The sequence below is a fragment of the Physeter macrocephalus genome, chromosome 5, assembly GCF_002837175.3.
Source record: "Physeter macrocephalus isolate SW-GA chromosome 5, ASM283717v5, whole genome shotgun sequence".
NCBI classification, from domain to species: domain Eukaryota; kingdom Metazoa; phylum Chordata; class Mammalia; order Artiodactyla; family Physeteridae; genus Physeter; species Physeter macrocephalus.
The window spans coordinates 24,248,636-24,263,219 of NC_041218.1; the positions used below are offsets into that span (position 1 = coordinate 24,248,636).

At 42.3% G+C, this 14,584-nt stretch overlaps 1 protein-coding gene across 1 annotated transcript in view; it reads left to right on the top strand.

Annotated features, from left to right (window-relative positions):
• Positions 1–14,584, top strand: part of SND1 (staphylococcal nuclease and tudor domain containing 1) — a 321,421-nt gene that overhangs the window by 63,401 nt on the left and 243,436 nt on the right. Inside the window, exon 10 of the mRNA XM_028489790.2 lies at positions 11,504–11,617. Coding sequence (XP_028345591.1) covers positions 11,504–11,617 — 114 coding nt within the window. The remainder of the gene's footprint in view (positions 1–11,503; positions 11,618–14,584) is intronic.

Genomic DNA, 14,584 nt, shown 5'->3' on the forward strand with positions numbered 1-14,584 from the left:
AGGGTTCCCTTTTCTCCACACCCTCTCCAGCATTTGTTGTTTGTAGATTTTCTGATGATGCCCATTCTAACTGGTGTGAGGTGATACCTCATTGTAGTTTTGATTTGCATTTCTCAAATAATTAGTGATGGGTTTTATTGAGGGCTCTCCACTGATGTGTCCTGGGATGGATTTCTCTGATGTGAACTAGAGCTACTGGATAGATTGTTTGGGTCCAGCAGGAGTGCTGTAAAAGTGTTTTTTCCTTCATTGTGGGGTTTGGTACCTTGAGTGTTAGAACCTGTAGTAGACCTCGCTTTCCCAAAATTGCTAGTGTTTTTAACTTTTTGTTTCTTTTGGCAAGACATAATGGAAGCTTTGTCTTTATGGACTTAAAGTGGTTAAATAATCCATATCCTTGAGCTTGAGAAGTGGCTGTCCTAAAAATGTCTAATAGTGAGTTTAAGATGCAAAGCCACTGGGTGGCACTGTCAGTCTGAAAAATTCTGGAATGCTTTTTCTTAGAACGGTAAACTTTTAACAAGTCTCTGAGGAATTGGCTGAATTTCTTCACTTTCTTTTTTATGATGCCCAAAGTAGTAGGTCACAGAATGTTCAAGCTTCCCTCTTCTGGTAGATGGTCTCTAAGCAGCTGTAAGGTGAAGTATAATGGTGAGTTTTAGTGGACATTAGTGGGAGGAGCCCCTGGTTGGATACTCCCTTTGCATCTTCCACATCTTGATGAAGAGCAGACTGGACCCCTGCTTCTTAGTGTGGGGACCATACTAGCTTGGAAACTCGGACGTGGCTGCTCTGCCTAACTGAAACTTACTTGGTGTGTTTATGTTTCCTATAATCTGTTCTAAAGACTATACTGCACAATGAAAGGATGATCATTCACTCACCAAGGAGGCAGGCCTTCCATTTTTCACCAACATCACTTGGGGCATCTGTGATATTAGTGATGTAGATGACCCTTGGGAGGGTCTCATTATCCTGTACTGTCCCTAGCAGCCCCTCCTCAGTTGAAATTGAGTTTGTAGAGAAACCTAGAAGATTTTGAAGGGTTTTTGGGCCTTGGCTGGTTGGGGAACTAAGGCATTGATGAAGAAAAATTCTTCAGCTAAAGGATTAGACGATTGAGTCAGTGGCTTTGCATTTATCTTGAATATGATTTTATTGATAACTAGAAAAAGGAGAGCTTTAGGACATTTATAGGACATTTCTTCCATTTTCAAAAATCCAGGATCCCAGAAGCTATGTTTTGTCTTTTTTGTTTTGTTTTTAAACAGGGTGAGGCATTTTTTTTTGCTTTTGTTTTTAATTACAATGAAGTTTTATTTGTTACAATGCCAGAGTAGAGGAGATTGCCTCTAAAAGCCAACTGATTAAGGATCCTGTAGTATTCTAAACATAAATTTAGGTCATTTGGATATAGACCTGTTCAGAGAGTAGAGAGAAAAAGGTGTTTATAGGTAGATAAATGGTTTTTGAAACTTACTGAATTTTGGCAATTCTTCAGCATTATTTTTGTTTTTAAAACAGGAAGAAACATAAAAAAGAAGGAAAAACACTCATACTAGATGAAATTATGACACAGTTTTTTTGTTTTTTTTAAAAACAAAGTTGATCATACTTTCAATCTCGGAGGTTGGCAAACTATGGCCCACAGGCCAGATTTGGCCCGTCACTTGTTTTTGTGTGACCTGTGAGCTGAGAATGAATTTTACGTAGAAAAAAAATTTCTGTGGCACATTGAAATACTATGAAATTCACATTTCATTGTCATGAGTAAGTTGGCACATAGCCATGTCTGTTCGTTTACATATTGTCTAGAGCTGTTTTTGTGATACCGTGGCAGAGGTGAGTGGTTGTGAGAGAGACCATATGGCCTGCAAAGCCTAAAATATTTGGTATCTGGCCCTTTACCGAAAAAGTCTGCTGACCCTTGATCTATACCAGTCCTACTCAGAGTACCTTGATATGATATAAGGAGCTTGAGCCAGAATGTAAACCAAGGCATTGCTGCTTTCATCAAGAAAATCTTGCTACAGAAAAAATGTCAGCAATGTTCTCAGTGATGTAGTTGATTTATGTTCTGCTACAAGCGCCTTATCTCATTGCAGACTGGCAGCCACATTTGAATAGTCCTGACTTGTATTCTTTTGTATATAATTTTTAAGTTTTTATTTTTAACACATAAACATTTTTAAAGAACTCTAGGGTCTTCTTAAGAAATGTACTGTCTGGGGGCTTCCCTGGTGGTGCAGTGGTTAAGAATCCGCCTGCCAATGCAGGGGACACGGGTTTGATCCCTGGCCCGGGAAGATCCCACATGCTGTGGAGCAACTAAGCCCGTGCGCCACAACTACTGAGCCAGTGCTCTAGAGCACGCCAGCCACAGCTACTGAACCCACGTGCCACAACTACTGAAGTCTGTGCTCGTAGAGCCCGTGCACTGCAATGAAGAGCAGCCCCGGCTCGCAGCAACTGGAGAAAGCCTGCGTGCAGCAACAAAGACACAGTGCAGCCAAAAATAAATAAATAGATAAATGAAATTTTAAAAAAAGAGTGGTGACCTCCCAAAGAAACACTGCAAGGGCTGAGTCACTTAAAAAAAAAAAAAGGAAAAGAAAAAAAGAAATGTACTGTCTGTTTCCCTCTCCCTTGAGGCAGCCATTTATGTAAACATTTTTAAAGAACTCTATTGTCTGCTTAAGATATGTACTGTCTGTTTCCCTCTCCCCTGAGGCAGCCATTTTCAACTCTTTGCTAATCCATGTCTTGGAATAAAATGTTACATTGCTCGCTCTTGATTTTTCAGGCATAACCCCTTTTCCTTCACACCATGGAAGGTGAAGATTTAGCTTTTTCACACATGGGTGTGCATGTACTTTTCTCCATGCCTTTTTCTTAAATCACAGAATTTTTTTTAAAATTAATTAATTAATTAATTAATGGCTGTGTTGGGTCTTCGTTTCTGTGCCAGGGCTTCCTCTAGTTGTGGCAAGCGGGGGCCACTCTTCATCACAGTGCGTGGGCCTCTCTTGTTGCGGAGCACAGGCTCCAGACGCGCAGGCTCAGTAATTGTGGCTCACGGGCCCAGTTGCTCCTTGGCATGTGGGATCTTCCCAGACCAGGGCTCGAACCCGTGTCCCCTGCATTGGCAGGCAGATTCTCAACCACTGCTCCACCAGGGAAGCCCTCTCCATGCCTTCTAATAGGACTATATCATAATTCTGGCTCAATTAATATTCAGTGTTTACTTTGTAAATGCTAATCACTTCTGAGCCATATAGCATATTATGAATACTTTTCATTTCCTGCATGATTTTTTGTTTTCCCTGGAGTTAATAATTATTTTAAAATTTCTGTATATATCTTTCTCATATTTATTAATTCAACCCCCACATTCTGGCTGTCTAAATCTCTTCTCAAGGTATTGATTCAGTCTGTTATCCTTTATCTTTTTCAATACTACTTTCCAGGAGCCTTGTAACCTGTACCAGTCTGGATTAGTTCTTTTTTTTTCTTTTATAAAGCTGTCATCTTTCCATTTCTTTACCATTATCCTGAGTTTTTCTTTGCCTCACTCCTGGATTGGTACTATGTTTGCTGGATCTTCTGGCTTCTTTATGATTTACTGCTTTATTTCAGTGGCACACATTCTGTAGCTTCTTGGGAAAAGAGTGCTTGGTAGGTAAATTTTTTGAGACCTTTCATATCTACTCTGTTATTACACATGATAGTTTAGGTGGGTATAGAATTTTATGTTAGAAGTTATTTTCTTTTAGAATTATGAAGGCATTGCTCCACTGTCATTTATCTATTGGAGTTTTTTTTTCATGTATTTTAGTGGTCTGATCTCTCATCCTTATGATATATTTTTTATTTCTGTAAGCTTTTAGCAAATTCTTCTTTATTCTGAAATTTCACAATGATGCTCTTTGTTTATCCATGCATGAGCATGTTGTGGTTTAATTTTTAGTCCTTTATGTCTGGGAATTTCAACTATTTTGTTGTTTATTTCCATCTAGTTTATCTGCTCTCTGTTTTTCTAGAATTCCTGTTTGGATGTTTGATTTCATGGAGTAGTCTTCTAATTTTTTCTTAATATTTTCCATCTTTTTGTCTTGTCTTCTTTCTAGATATCTTCATATTTGTCTCTCATCTCTTCTATTAGATATTTCATTTATGGTGCTGTGTTTTAATTTCTAAGAGCTTTCTTTGTTCTTTGAATGTTTGTCTTATACTGTTTACTCACTTTTTTTTTTTTTTGGTGGTACGCGGGCCTCTCACTGTTGTGGCCTCTCCTGTTGTGGAGCACAGGCTCCGGACACGCAGGCTCAGCGGCCATGGCTCACAGGCCCAGCCACTCCGCGGCATGTGGGATCTTCCCGGACCGGGGCACGAACCCGTATCCCCTGTATTGGCAGGCAGACTCTCAACCACCGCGCCACCAGGGAAGCCCTCTTATACTGTTAAAAAAAAATAACATGTAATACTTATTTCAGAGATGAATATCATCTGTTAGGTTTTTGAGGAATTAATAATAATTTTTTGAAGATTTATTTTCTCCCTGCATAGTCTTTGTCTAAGTTGTTTTTAATTATCTTTGGTTATTTTGATCCCTTATTTTCCATATTAGAGGCTTTCCTCAGATATGTGGTGATCCTCGGTTGTCTCTCTCAAAGAATTAGGTATTCAACCCTGGCTTAGGAGCAATGAACTCTTATGTATGGGATTTAGGGTATACATCTTGAAATCCAGGTGCTTCTTACATAGATTTTAAACCAGTCCTAGTTTTGGGCCTTATTTTCATCCCGCCTTGAGATTCCTGATTTGATAGTTTCTTACTCTTGGGTGGGGGAAGTCTGCAGTATAAATCAGAAAGGCTATTTTCTTTTCTCACCACTAGCTCAGGATTTAGCTTTTGTGAGTCTGTGGAGTCAGTTACCACTCATCCCTCTGCTTTCCAGCTTCCAAGTTTTGTTGCTATATTCTTCTCTCCCATTATCTTTGTCCTTTTGGGCTTTTGGCAAACAACAAAACAAAACAAAATAAAAAACAACCCCCCCCAACCCTTTATTTTTGTGTAGAGGTATTTAGGGAGAGTAACAAAATAAATATTTGAACTTGCTTTATTGTTCATAGTGTTCCATTATAAGGCTGCATCATAATTTATTTAACTAGTCCCCAGTAAATTATTTTGTAGTTTATCACTTTTCCATTTTTTAGAAAATGGAATAAACCTCTATGTAAATGGCAGTTATTTCCTTAGGAGTATTTTGGAGGATATATGCCAAATAGCTCCCCAGGAACGGTAACTAGTGTATATCCCATGTGTGTTCATTTTCTAATATGTTGTAGAGCAGAGCTTGACCAACTTTTTCTTAAAGGACTATATAGTAAATTTTTTAGGCTTTCTGGGTCATATAGTCTGGGTCATATAGTCTCTTTGCAACTACTCAGTTCTGCCACTGTAGCAAGAAAACAGCTGTGGGTAATATGTAAATGACGGGCGTGGCTGTGTTCCACTAAAACTTTATTTACAAGAGTAAGTGGTGGGCCCTTGGCCACAGTTTACCAAACCCTGTTGTAGAACATGGGATATCAGCATTAAATGTAAAAGGGAAAATGATCTGTATTTCTTTTCACAAGCTGGAATCCAGCTGCAGTTTTGTAGTCATTTTGCCTAATTTAAAACATTTGTTAATGACAAACTACTCTTTCAAGGAAACCTAAAAAGGTCCTAAGCACGTGCCTTGGGCCTTCCCTAACATAGTCTGACAGTCCTGCAAGTTCTCGCTGAAGGATTCTGCTCTGAGCCTGATGTGACCCTAAGGCCTGAACAAATAAAGTGACTGCTGAAGAGAGGACCGCTGTCTCCCAGGAATTAATTGTGCAGGGAACAGCTAAATAGCCTGCAAAGCCTGCTGAAGGTGACCTGTGAACTCTTTAACCAGGTGCCTCTGGGACCCTCTGGGTGACTTCTGGAACTGATGCAAAGCTGTAGGTTGGAATGTTGGCCGGGAGTCTCACTTCTGAGAAATCTGAGACTCAACAAAGTATTCTCTGGATACATGTGGCACTGAAAGACTGGTTTCCATTCTCTGCTTAAGCAGCTTCTCTTCTTAAGGAAGGAAATGCTAGGGAGGGCTATCCTTGTCTCTCCAGGTTAGCAGAGAGGCATGTTCACTTCACAGCGATTAGCTGAGCCTACTTGAGACTTTTGTGCCTGTCGTGGCTTGCCAGTTTCCTGCCTGCCTTCCCTGTGGCGTTTTAGCTGATCTGTGCTGTTGGTAGCCATATGGTCCCTTGAGCACGTGGCTTGGCTTCCCTGTCCCTGCTGCTGGATGCTTGGGCCTTGCAGATTTCACAGACCTGAATAACACTTGGGGGTGGGGAGAGGGGGTGGAGTCTTTCACTTCCCGGCCTGGTAAGATAGAGGCCGCTAGCTTGGTTCTCTGTACCAATTGATTGCTTAACCAACAGAGCCCCAAACTAGGTGCTTTGAGAAGATGCAAAAGAATGAGAAGTGGTTCCCATTCTCAAGGAGCTTATTACCCTTTTGGGCTTCGTCTGGGAGATAACCCTAAGTAGTTAACTGTGTGATATTGTTGGCCATGTCCAGTTTTGGAGGTCAGGTTATAAGCTATACATGGATGCAGTGGATTCTAGTACTTATTTGGTTTGGCCCTGATGATTTTTTGCTGTGCAAAAACGTCATAGCTTTGAATGGAGTTCATTATCATGTCTCTCTGAGATGGTTTTTAAGCAAGGATATTTAGTATTTTTGGCTAGACTTTTATATTCCTATTTGGTAACGTGGAGAGAACAAAAAAATACTAGCTACTTCCTTGACCTTTTGTCATAATGGCTTTCAGATGAAAAGGAAGTTCTGGGGATGGTCTGGCTAGGAAGGTGGCCCCTCCTATACCAAAAAGAGGTCAAGACTTCGTTTGTAGCCTAAGTTAGCAAACTAACTTGCTGATAAGAAAATGATTGAATTAGGAAAGACTTGTAAACATTTACCTAGCTTTTTAAATTGAGACTTTATTTTTAGAAGAGTCTTAGATTTACAGAAAAATCAACAGGTACTACGGAGTTCCCACATTAACCCCTTTCACCACTCCCCACCAGCTTCCCTTATTATTATCTGACATGATTATGGCACATCGATTGTAAGTAGTATATCAGCATTGATACGTTATTATCAACTAAAGTTACTTTCCCTCTAATGTCTGTTTTCTGTTGCAGAATCTCATCCTCAATAGCACGCTAAATTTAGTTGTCGTATCTCGTTAAGCTCCTCTTGGATTTGATGGTTTCTCAGATTTTTTTTGCTTTTGATGACCTTGACAGTTGTGAGGAGTATGGGTCGGGTATTTTGTCGGCTGCCCCTCTATGGGAATTTGTCTGATGCTTGGCTTCCTTTTAAGTACCTCTTTCGGTGTCCAGTTTGTTGGCTTGCGCTTAGGTGCCTAGGGGTATTTGCATCAGAAAGTGGCGCTCTGTATTGTGTGAGGACAAAGGGTGGCAGCTGTGCTGTTCTGGGGGCTGGGGAAGGGACCTGTGCAGTGAGCCCCAGCCGTTGCTGTAGCAGGGTGGGGTGCTCCTTGTTTCCCCCACTTTGGTGTCGTTTCACTAGCGTTTCCAGGATTAGCTCGGGGAGAACAGACCTAGCAGACAACCTCGAGAGCAGGAGAAACAGCCGGATGTCCTGAGGTTAGGGAGTAGAAGGGTGTTCGGTGTCCCATTTCCAGCGGCCCCAGCGAGGGTGCTCGCTGGTGGTGCCTGAAGGAGCCCTGTTTGGGCTGACGTTCCTCTTCTTCATATCTGGTACTGATAACTTAGGCAGCTTTGGGAGGACTGGTGGTTGTGTCTGGGGCCTCTTCTGAGGGTCTCTAGCTCAGGAGGCTGTTGTCGACTCTTTATGTTCGTTGCCTGGATGCCGCAGGGTTTTTAGAAGCTGGGCAGCAGCAGCCCTCTGCATCCAGAGCGCAGCACTGTGGATGGGCGCCGCAGATGGGGAGTGTGGCCGGAGGCCAGGGTGAGGGATGGATGTCCCTCGCCCCTGACAGCACGCTGCCGTTCTCCTGACTTGTGGCAGCCCTTAGTCTGCGCGTGTCATCAAGCCACTCATTTTTCCTTTTACGGTTGGGGTCTAAGAAATGGGGAGGGAATTGGATTTAGGGCATGTATCTCAAGTCCATCCAGTGACCTTTTTCTCCTGTGTTGATTCCGCTCTTGGAGCGTGTGGTAGCATAGGGTGTGTGTGTGTGTGTGTGTGTGTGTGTGTGTGTGTGTGTGTGTTTTGACTAGGGGTCAGTAGCTTGTGGAGAAGGTAAGCGATGATGTGGGCATACTTCAGAATGTCCTGATGAAAAGCATCATCAGAAATATTGCTGTTATAAATGTGATCTGTGATGGTGCTGATGAGCAGGCTTTGGATAGTAATCCGCTCTGCATTTTACTTATTGCAGTGTGTGTGACTGTAACTACTATTTTATTGTTTCTTCCATGTCTCTGCCCAGGAGCTGCTTGTTCTCCGGACAGTAATGACACAATTTACAGAGGAATAAAACACCATAAACCACACTTACACACACACACACAGACACACACACAGACACACACACACACACAGACACAGACACACACACACCCCCCTTCAGAAGGGCAGACCTCGTTTAGCTGGCAGCGTCAGAGTGTACAGTTCCTGAAGAGGAGGTTGCTAATCAGGGAGATGCAGAGCAGAGTCTGCTGCTGAGGCCTGAAATTTACAGCTCCAAGAAGCCGTTTGCTGCTGCTGCGGCTGCTAATGCATCATAAGGGGTGACGGATACCAGTAACTTGTCACCGGGGTATGCTTCGATCTTCACATTCTGTAATCAGGGGGTGAAGGTGTGAGCACTGTGCTACTTTCCCTGGTTGTATTTCTCTCTGAGCATGACCAGGGAGTAGAGGATGTCTAGATATTTCTCATGTCTTGATTATAGGAAGCTTCCCTATGTTTTTGGCAATTGACAATTTAATAGGAGTTAGTTTTGCAGCGGGAGGAGCGTGTAGCTTGGTCCATCATTGAGATTTAGGAGATACCGTGATATGCGTGCACTTGAGATGCCTGATGATTCCTGTATCTGTTGGGCAGTGGTCCTGTACTTTTGAGGGAGGAGCAGTATTGATTTGCTGTATGAGCTGTTGTGCTTGGTATGGCTTTGTGGAATTTTTGGTTTGAAGGTGGGATAGCAGTATAGCACGTATCATGGATACCTCACGGCCCCCTCCCTTACCCCCATGTGCTGTAATCCATGTCATACAAATGTGGGATTTTGAAGCATAGGGAAATCATTAGCTGGGGTCTTTTTCTTTTGGTCAGTTGGCCAAGCCACTGCTGCTGTCTTCAGGGAGTGAGAGGGAGATTCCATTATGATGGGCATTTTTACTTGGCATTAATGTGTCTAGGTGATAATGGGAACACGATGTACTCTTTTTTTTTTTTTTTTTTTTTTTTGCAGTTACTGAGTCTGTGTTCTCGGTTATACCTTCTTGGCTGTTTTTAAGTTCTTCGCTTAAAATGATTGGGCCTGGCATAAGGGGCTCTTTGATCTGGAGGGTCCTATACACTTTGGCACCACTCATACCTAGGTAATCATTCCTGACCTCGACTTGGTCCTCTTGTGACCACACATCATGCTTTTGATTACCCTTGGACTTCACTAAGGTTTTCTGGTCAGGTGAGTTTTGGATTCTGGCTGTCTGAGTTTTAGCATTAGCCTTTATGTGACTCTCAGAACTATGAAAAAGGTTATAGCAGAATGGCTGTGGTTATTTGAGCCTGTTTTTTTTTTTTTTTTTTTTTTTTTCCTGCATTCAGGTTTGCAAGTTAATCTTAGACACAGTTGAAAATTAAAAATAATTACCCCCTCTCCTAATCTACACAGCTCTTTCTCAGACTCTTTACTACTCTTTTGGCCCTGGCCTGTTTTTCTCTACACTGCTTCCATTACTTACCGCATTAAAACCCCAGGATGTCTTCCCATCCATGAGCGGTAGTCAGCCATCCATGGACTTATAGCTTGATTCCAGCTGTCATCTTTCTTTTTTTCATTCATTCTGTTTGATGGCGCTTTCCTCCCGCTATTTCCTGTCCTGTCTGATTTCTCAGTTGGTTTTGCTTTTTGCTCCTTCTTCAGATTGTCCCTTCAATTACTCTTTACTCTTTTTTTGTGTGTGGTTGGCTGGTTCTCTGGTAGAGGTAGAGACTAGCCACTTTCGCAGGAGTCTGCAAATAAATGGGTATATTCTGTTGTAAAAGGTTGTGAGCCTTCCAGGGAATAGTTAGTGAAGGCTCTTTTAGGATACTTAAGCAGTGTGATACCCACCACAGCAAAGGAGAGGCCGGCTCCTTTTGTTTCACATGTAAAAGAGGAAGGGAATTTTGCAAGTCTACCCTCACGGTGCAGCTGACCCCGTAGTTTGTTCAGCTACCTGTTTGCTCCTGATGGGGTCTGACTGAAGCCTAGGAGAGTTAGTTTTGGTTCTGCGGACGGTGACTGTGTTTTGTAGTCAATAGCTACCTCAAAGCGAAGTGTTACTTGCAAAAAAATCCAAACAGCCTTGTAACAACAGGTTCTGAATATAATTGGGTGAATTGTAGACTGCTGACTGAATTATGAGGTCTAATTACAGCCCTGATGTGGTCCTAGTCTGGTTTCAGTGGAATTTTATTCTCTACACATTGGTGGAGTGTTCTAATAACCTCCACAGAGGAATATTTGTGCTTTTGCCCTTGAATAGATATCCCTGTAAACTACCCCAGATTGGGAGTTAATCATTGGCTGAGAGTGGGGTCCAGTGTTACTGACTTTGGGTTCCAAAACAGAGATGCCCATTAGTAGTGCTCTGAAAAGGAGGCTTTCAGAGTAGCTGAAGTAATATCTTCGCGATTTAATGTTTCTGCCGGTGAGATTAACAGCTGAGCGTCTCCTTTCGCACGCTGAGATGACAATTCTTTTTGCCCTTCACTTGCCTTTGATTTTTCTGCTCTGCATTGGGGTGTCCTATTTCGGTTCTTTCTCATCAAGTGCTGCTCCCTTCTTCTAATCCAGCCCTTGCCTCTTTTCCTAGCATCAGGTTGTGATAGGCATTTTGATTGTAGCTTAGAACCTGTTTCAAGGAAAATCTTCGATAGCACGTAGAGACTGGATTTCCAGTTTGTAAACTTTGTAGTTAACCACAAATCTTGGTCAGGGCAAAAGATTAAAAAAAAGCTTGACCGTCTTTATGAAGGATACTGGTCCTGCCTCGATGAGAAATCACCATCTCTTTGGGGGCTGATAATTATAGGATAGTTTTCTTCAACATTGTTGTACCATAAAGAAAGATATTGGATCTACCCCAAATGGCTCTTGATCTCATCCTTCTTCCTGTAATTGGGTGTGCCTTGCTCCTTAGCATGTGTGCTATGAGATTTGGGCTATCGAGGCAACATTTAAGCATTTTGCCTTCTCGCCCACAGGTGATGCAGGTGCTGAATGCTGATGCCATTGTTGTGAAGCTGAACTCTGGGGACTACAAGACCATCCACTTGTCCAGCATCCGACCACCGAGGCTGGAGGGGGAGAGTACACAGGTGAGATGAGAAAAGCAGCAAAGCCTCTTTTCCAAAACCAAAGGGGAGGAGATGGAGAATTAGTTAGATGTGGTCCATGTGTGGGAGAATGCTAACGGACAAGTAGTGTAAATCGCCAAAGTATTATTTCCTAGCGTTTGCAGCCTAGCTGCTATTGGGCAGGTCTCAATTTCTCCTGAACCACACTCACTACTCTCCTTCATTTTTGATGGGCCCTGTTGGCATTCCTCCCTAAGGGGCTTGAGAGGAGTTAGGGTTGGTATATGTTAGGTGGTAAATGAGTCTTGTTTATTAACGAGATCTTATGATCTGAGGATAAGGGGAGGAAAAGATCTATGTCTCACATGCATGATAGTAAGGCTTGTTCTGCTGGTCATTTTGATTTGATCTGTATGCTTTTGCTCTAGGAAGAAATGAATCTTGGTATATACATATATATATAATCTGGGGCCGCCTACTCATCTTTTCCAAGTGGTAACTAGAATTATTAGCTGTGCTGTGTCTTGCTGTTTGTTGGATCTTTTGGCAGCAAGGGTGCTTGCCTAGCCAATGTGTATGATTTTGGTATGTCAACTTTGAGAAATTATGTTTAGGCTGAAAACCGCAGGCAGTTGTGTTTTAAATTCTGTGGTCATTTTCTTTCCATTGTTACGTTATAAGAGGTTGGGGAAAGGGATTGTGGTTGAACTTCTTTGTTTGTCTGGCTGTCTTGTTTTTACAGACATCTTTTTAGCCCCTGTTTTTGCCTTCTGATAACTAAAGTGTGTAACTGTCGATTGGTTATGGAACTGGGTCCTCAGTGAGAGCCGGTGCCACAGGCAAATTGAACAGTGTGGTTGAAGTTAGTGCTGTGTGGCTTTTTAACGTATCCCTTTTGTAGTTCTAGAGACTTGAAATTTGCTTTTCTGATGTTTTGCACGTCTTGGTGCCTTTACGAGTTGAAATTCAGGCCCTGTTTTCGTTTGTGTGAGAGTTTAGAGACAGCCCATAAGAGTCAAATGAAAATATTGTGATTGTCTTTTGAGTCAGATCATGCGTAAGAAACCCATACAGGATGGGTTCTTTGAATGTCTGGCCAATCAGTTCATCTCTACCCCCAACCCCCCAGCCTTTTTTTCCCACAGAGGAGGCAATTTAATGCAGCAGACAGGATTGTGGTAAGGTTGAGAATGTAAATGCATGAAAGCCTAGAAATGCCAAAATAAGGTTCTCTCAGTAACTGTAGCTCTGCCTCATTGCACAGAGTAAATACACATGTCCAGTTTTGTCAGTGCTGGGAGTAGTCCACAGTTCCGCATCTGTGCCATGCAGTTGGAATTAAGGTTCCCACGGCAACCACAACTTTGGAATTCTTGAACATTAATTTTTGTGCCTGCATCATCAGCCAAAGCATTATGTTAAAGGAGACTCAGTAGCTGAATTTTAAGCAGTTTTTAGGGGCGTGGGGGAGTTGAGTTATAGCTTAGGTCTGACGATAGTAAGTTTTCTGGAGTAAGAACTAAACTACCACTGAGAAGTTTTCGTTTTTCTCGGATCCTTTGGAGCTCCTCAGGGGGTAATGGATGGATTTCCCTTAGCCTAATGGATGACAGAAAGTTGTTGGAATACATTTCCCAGTTTAGGCAGGATCATGTTTATAGAATTTCTTGTTCTTTACCAAGGTAGGTTATCTCTTATTTTATTTGTTAGACTTCTGTTCACTCCTGAGATCTAACTCCATTTTAAGAAAGTTCTAAGTGAGGCTTAGCTCTAAGAGTCAACGTATGGCTTTTGAGTGAAATGAAGAATGATTTCCCTTATTTGTTCATTAAATTCCTTTGGAAGATTTTAATGAGGGTCACATAAGAAATTAATATAATACACTTGGAGTACAGTGGTGGTGGGTGCTCTGAAGAGCCCTGCTGTGGTGGGTGCTTGGGAAGTCTTCCCAGGAGCAGCTCACGGACGAGAAGTGAGCAGATGAGAGAAAGGGCGCTCTAGACCCATCACTGTCCAATAGACACATAATGCAAGCCCCAAACGTGAGCTCTGTGTGTTATTTAAAATTGTCTAGTAGCTATGTTTTAAAGAACATTAATTTTAATGCAGTTTATTTGACTTACTATATCCAAAACAGTATCATTTCAACGTTTAATGAATGTAAAAAATTCATGAGGTATTTTACTTTTATTTTTACTGTGTCTTGGAAATCTGTTGTATATTTTATACTCAGATCTCAGTTCATCCTAGTATATTTCTAGGGCTCAGTAACCACAGGTGTGTAGTGGCTACTGTAATGGACAGCACAGGTTTAGGAATTCAAATGAATAGGTTCATTGTCATTGATAAATACTTACTGGGTACCCACTTTGTACCAGATGCTGTGCTGGGGTTGCAGTGGGGAATAAACCCTCATGGAACTACTCTCATGGAACTTTAAAATCTAGTAGGGGAAATTCGCAAGTAATCACGTTTATGTCTTGTGTTATGAAAGGAAAGGTTAGTGTTTATAAGAATGCATAATCTGGGAAGGCTTCTTTGAGGAAGTGACTTTTAAGGCCTGAAGGCTGATTAGGAGTTAGCTAGGTAAAAAGTGAGGAGAAGACAATTTCTGACCAAGACAGCAGCAAAATGACAAGAACCGGGTGAGTTTGGGAATAGGGAATGGATGGCCTCTGTGGATGGTTGCATGAGTGGTGTGATGCCTGTGTGGTCCAAAATATGGGCAGGGCCAGATCATGCATGTCCTGTGAATATTCCCGGATACTCATGAAAAGAGAGAGAATGTGGGGCATGTGATGAACTGTGAGTGATTTTGTATGACTGGAATAGAGGATACTTAATGCCAGGGGGTAGTAAGAAATGAGTCTGGGGGCTTCCCTGGTGGCGCAGTGGTTGAGAGTCCGCCTGCCGATGCAGGGGACACGAGTTCGTGCCCCGGTCCGGGAAGATCCCACATGCCGCGGAGCGGCTGGGCCCGTGAGCCAC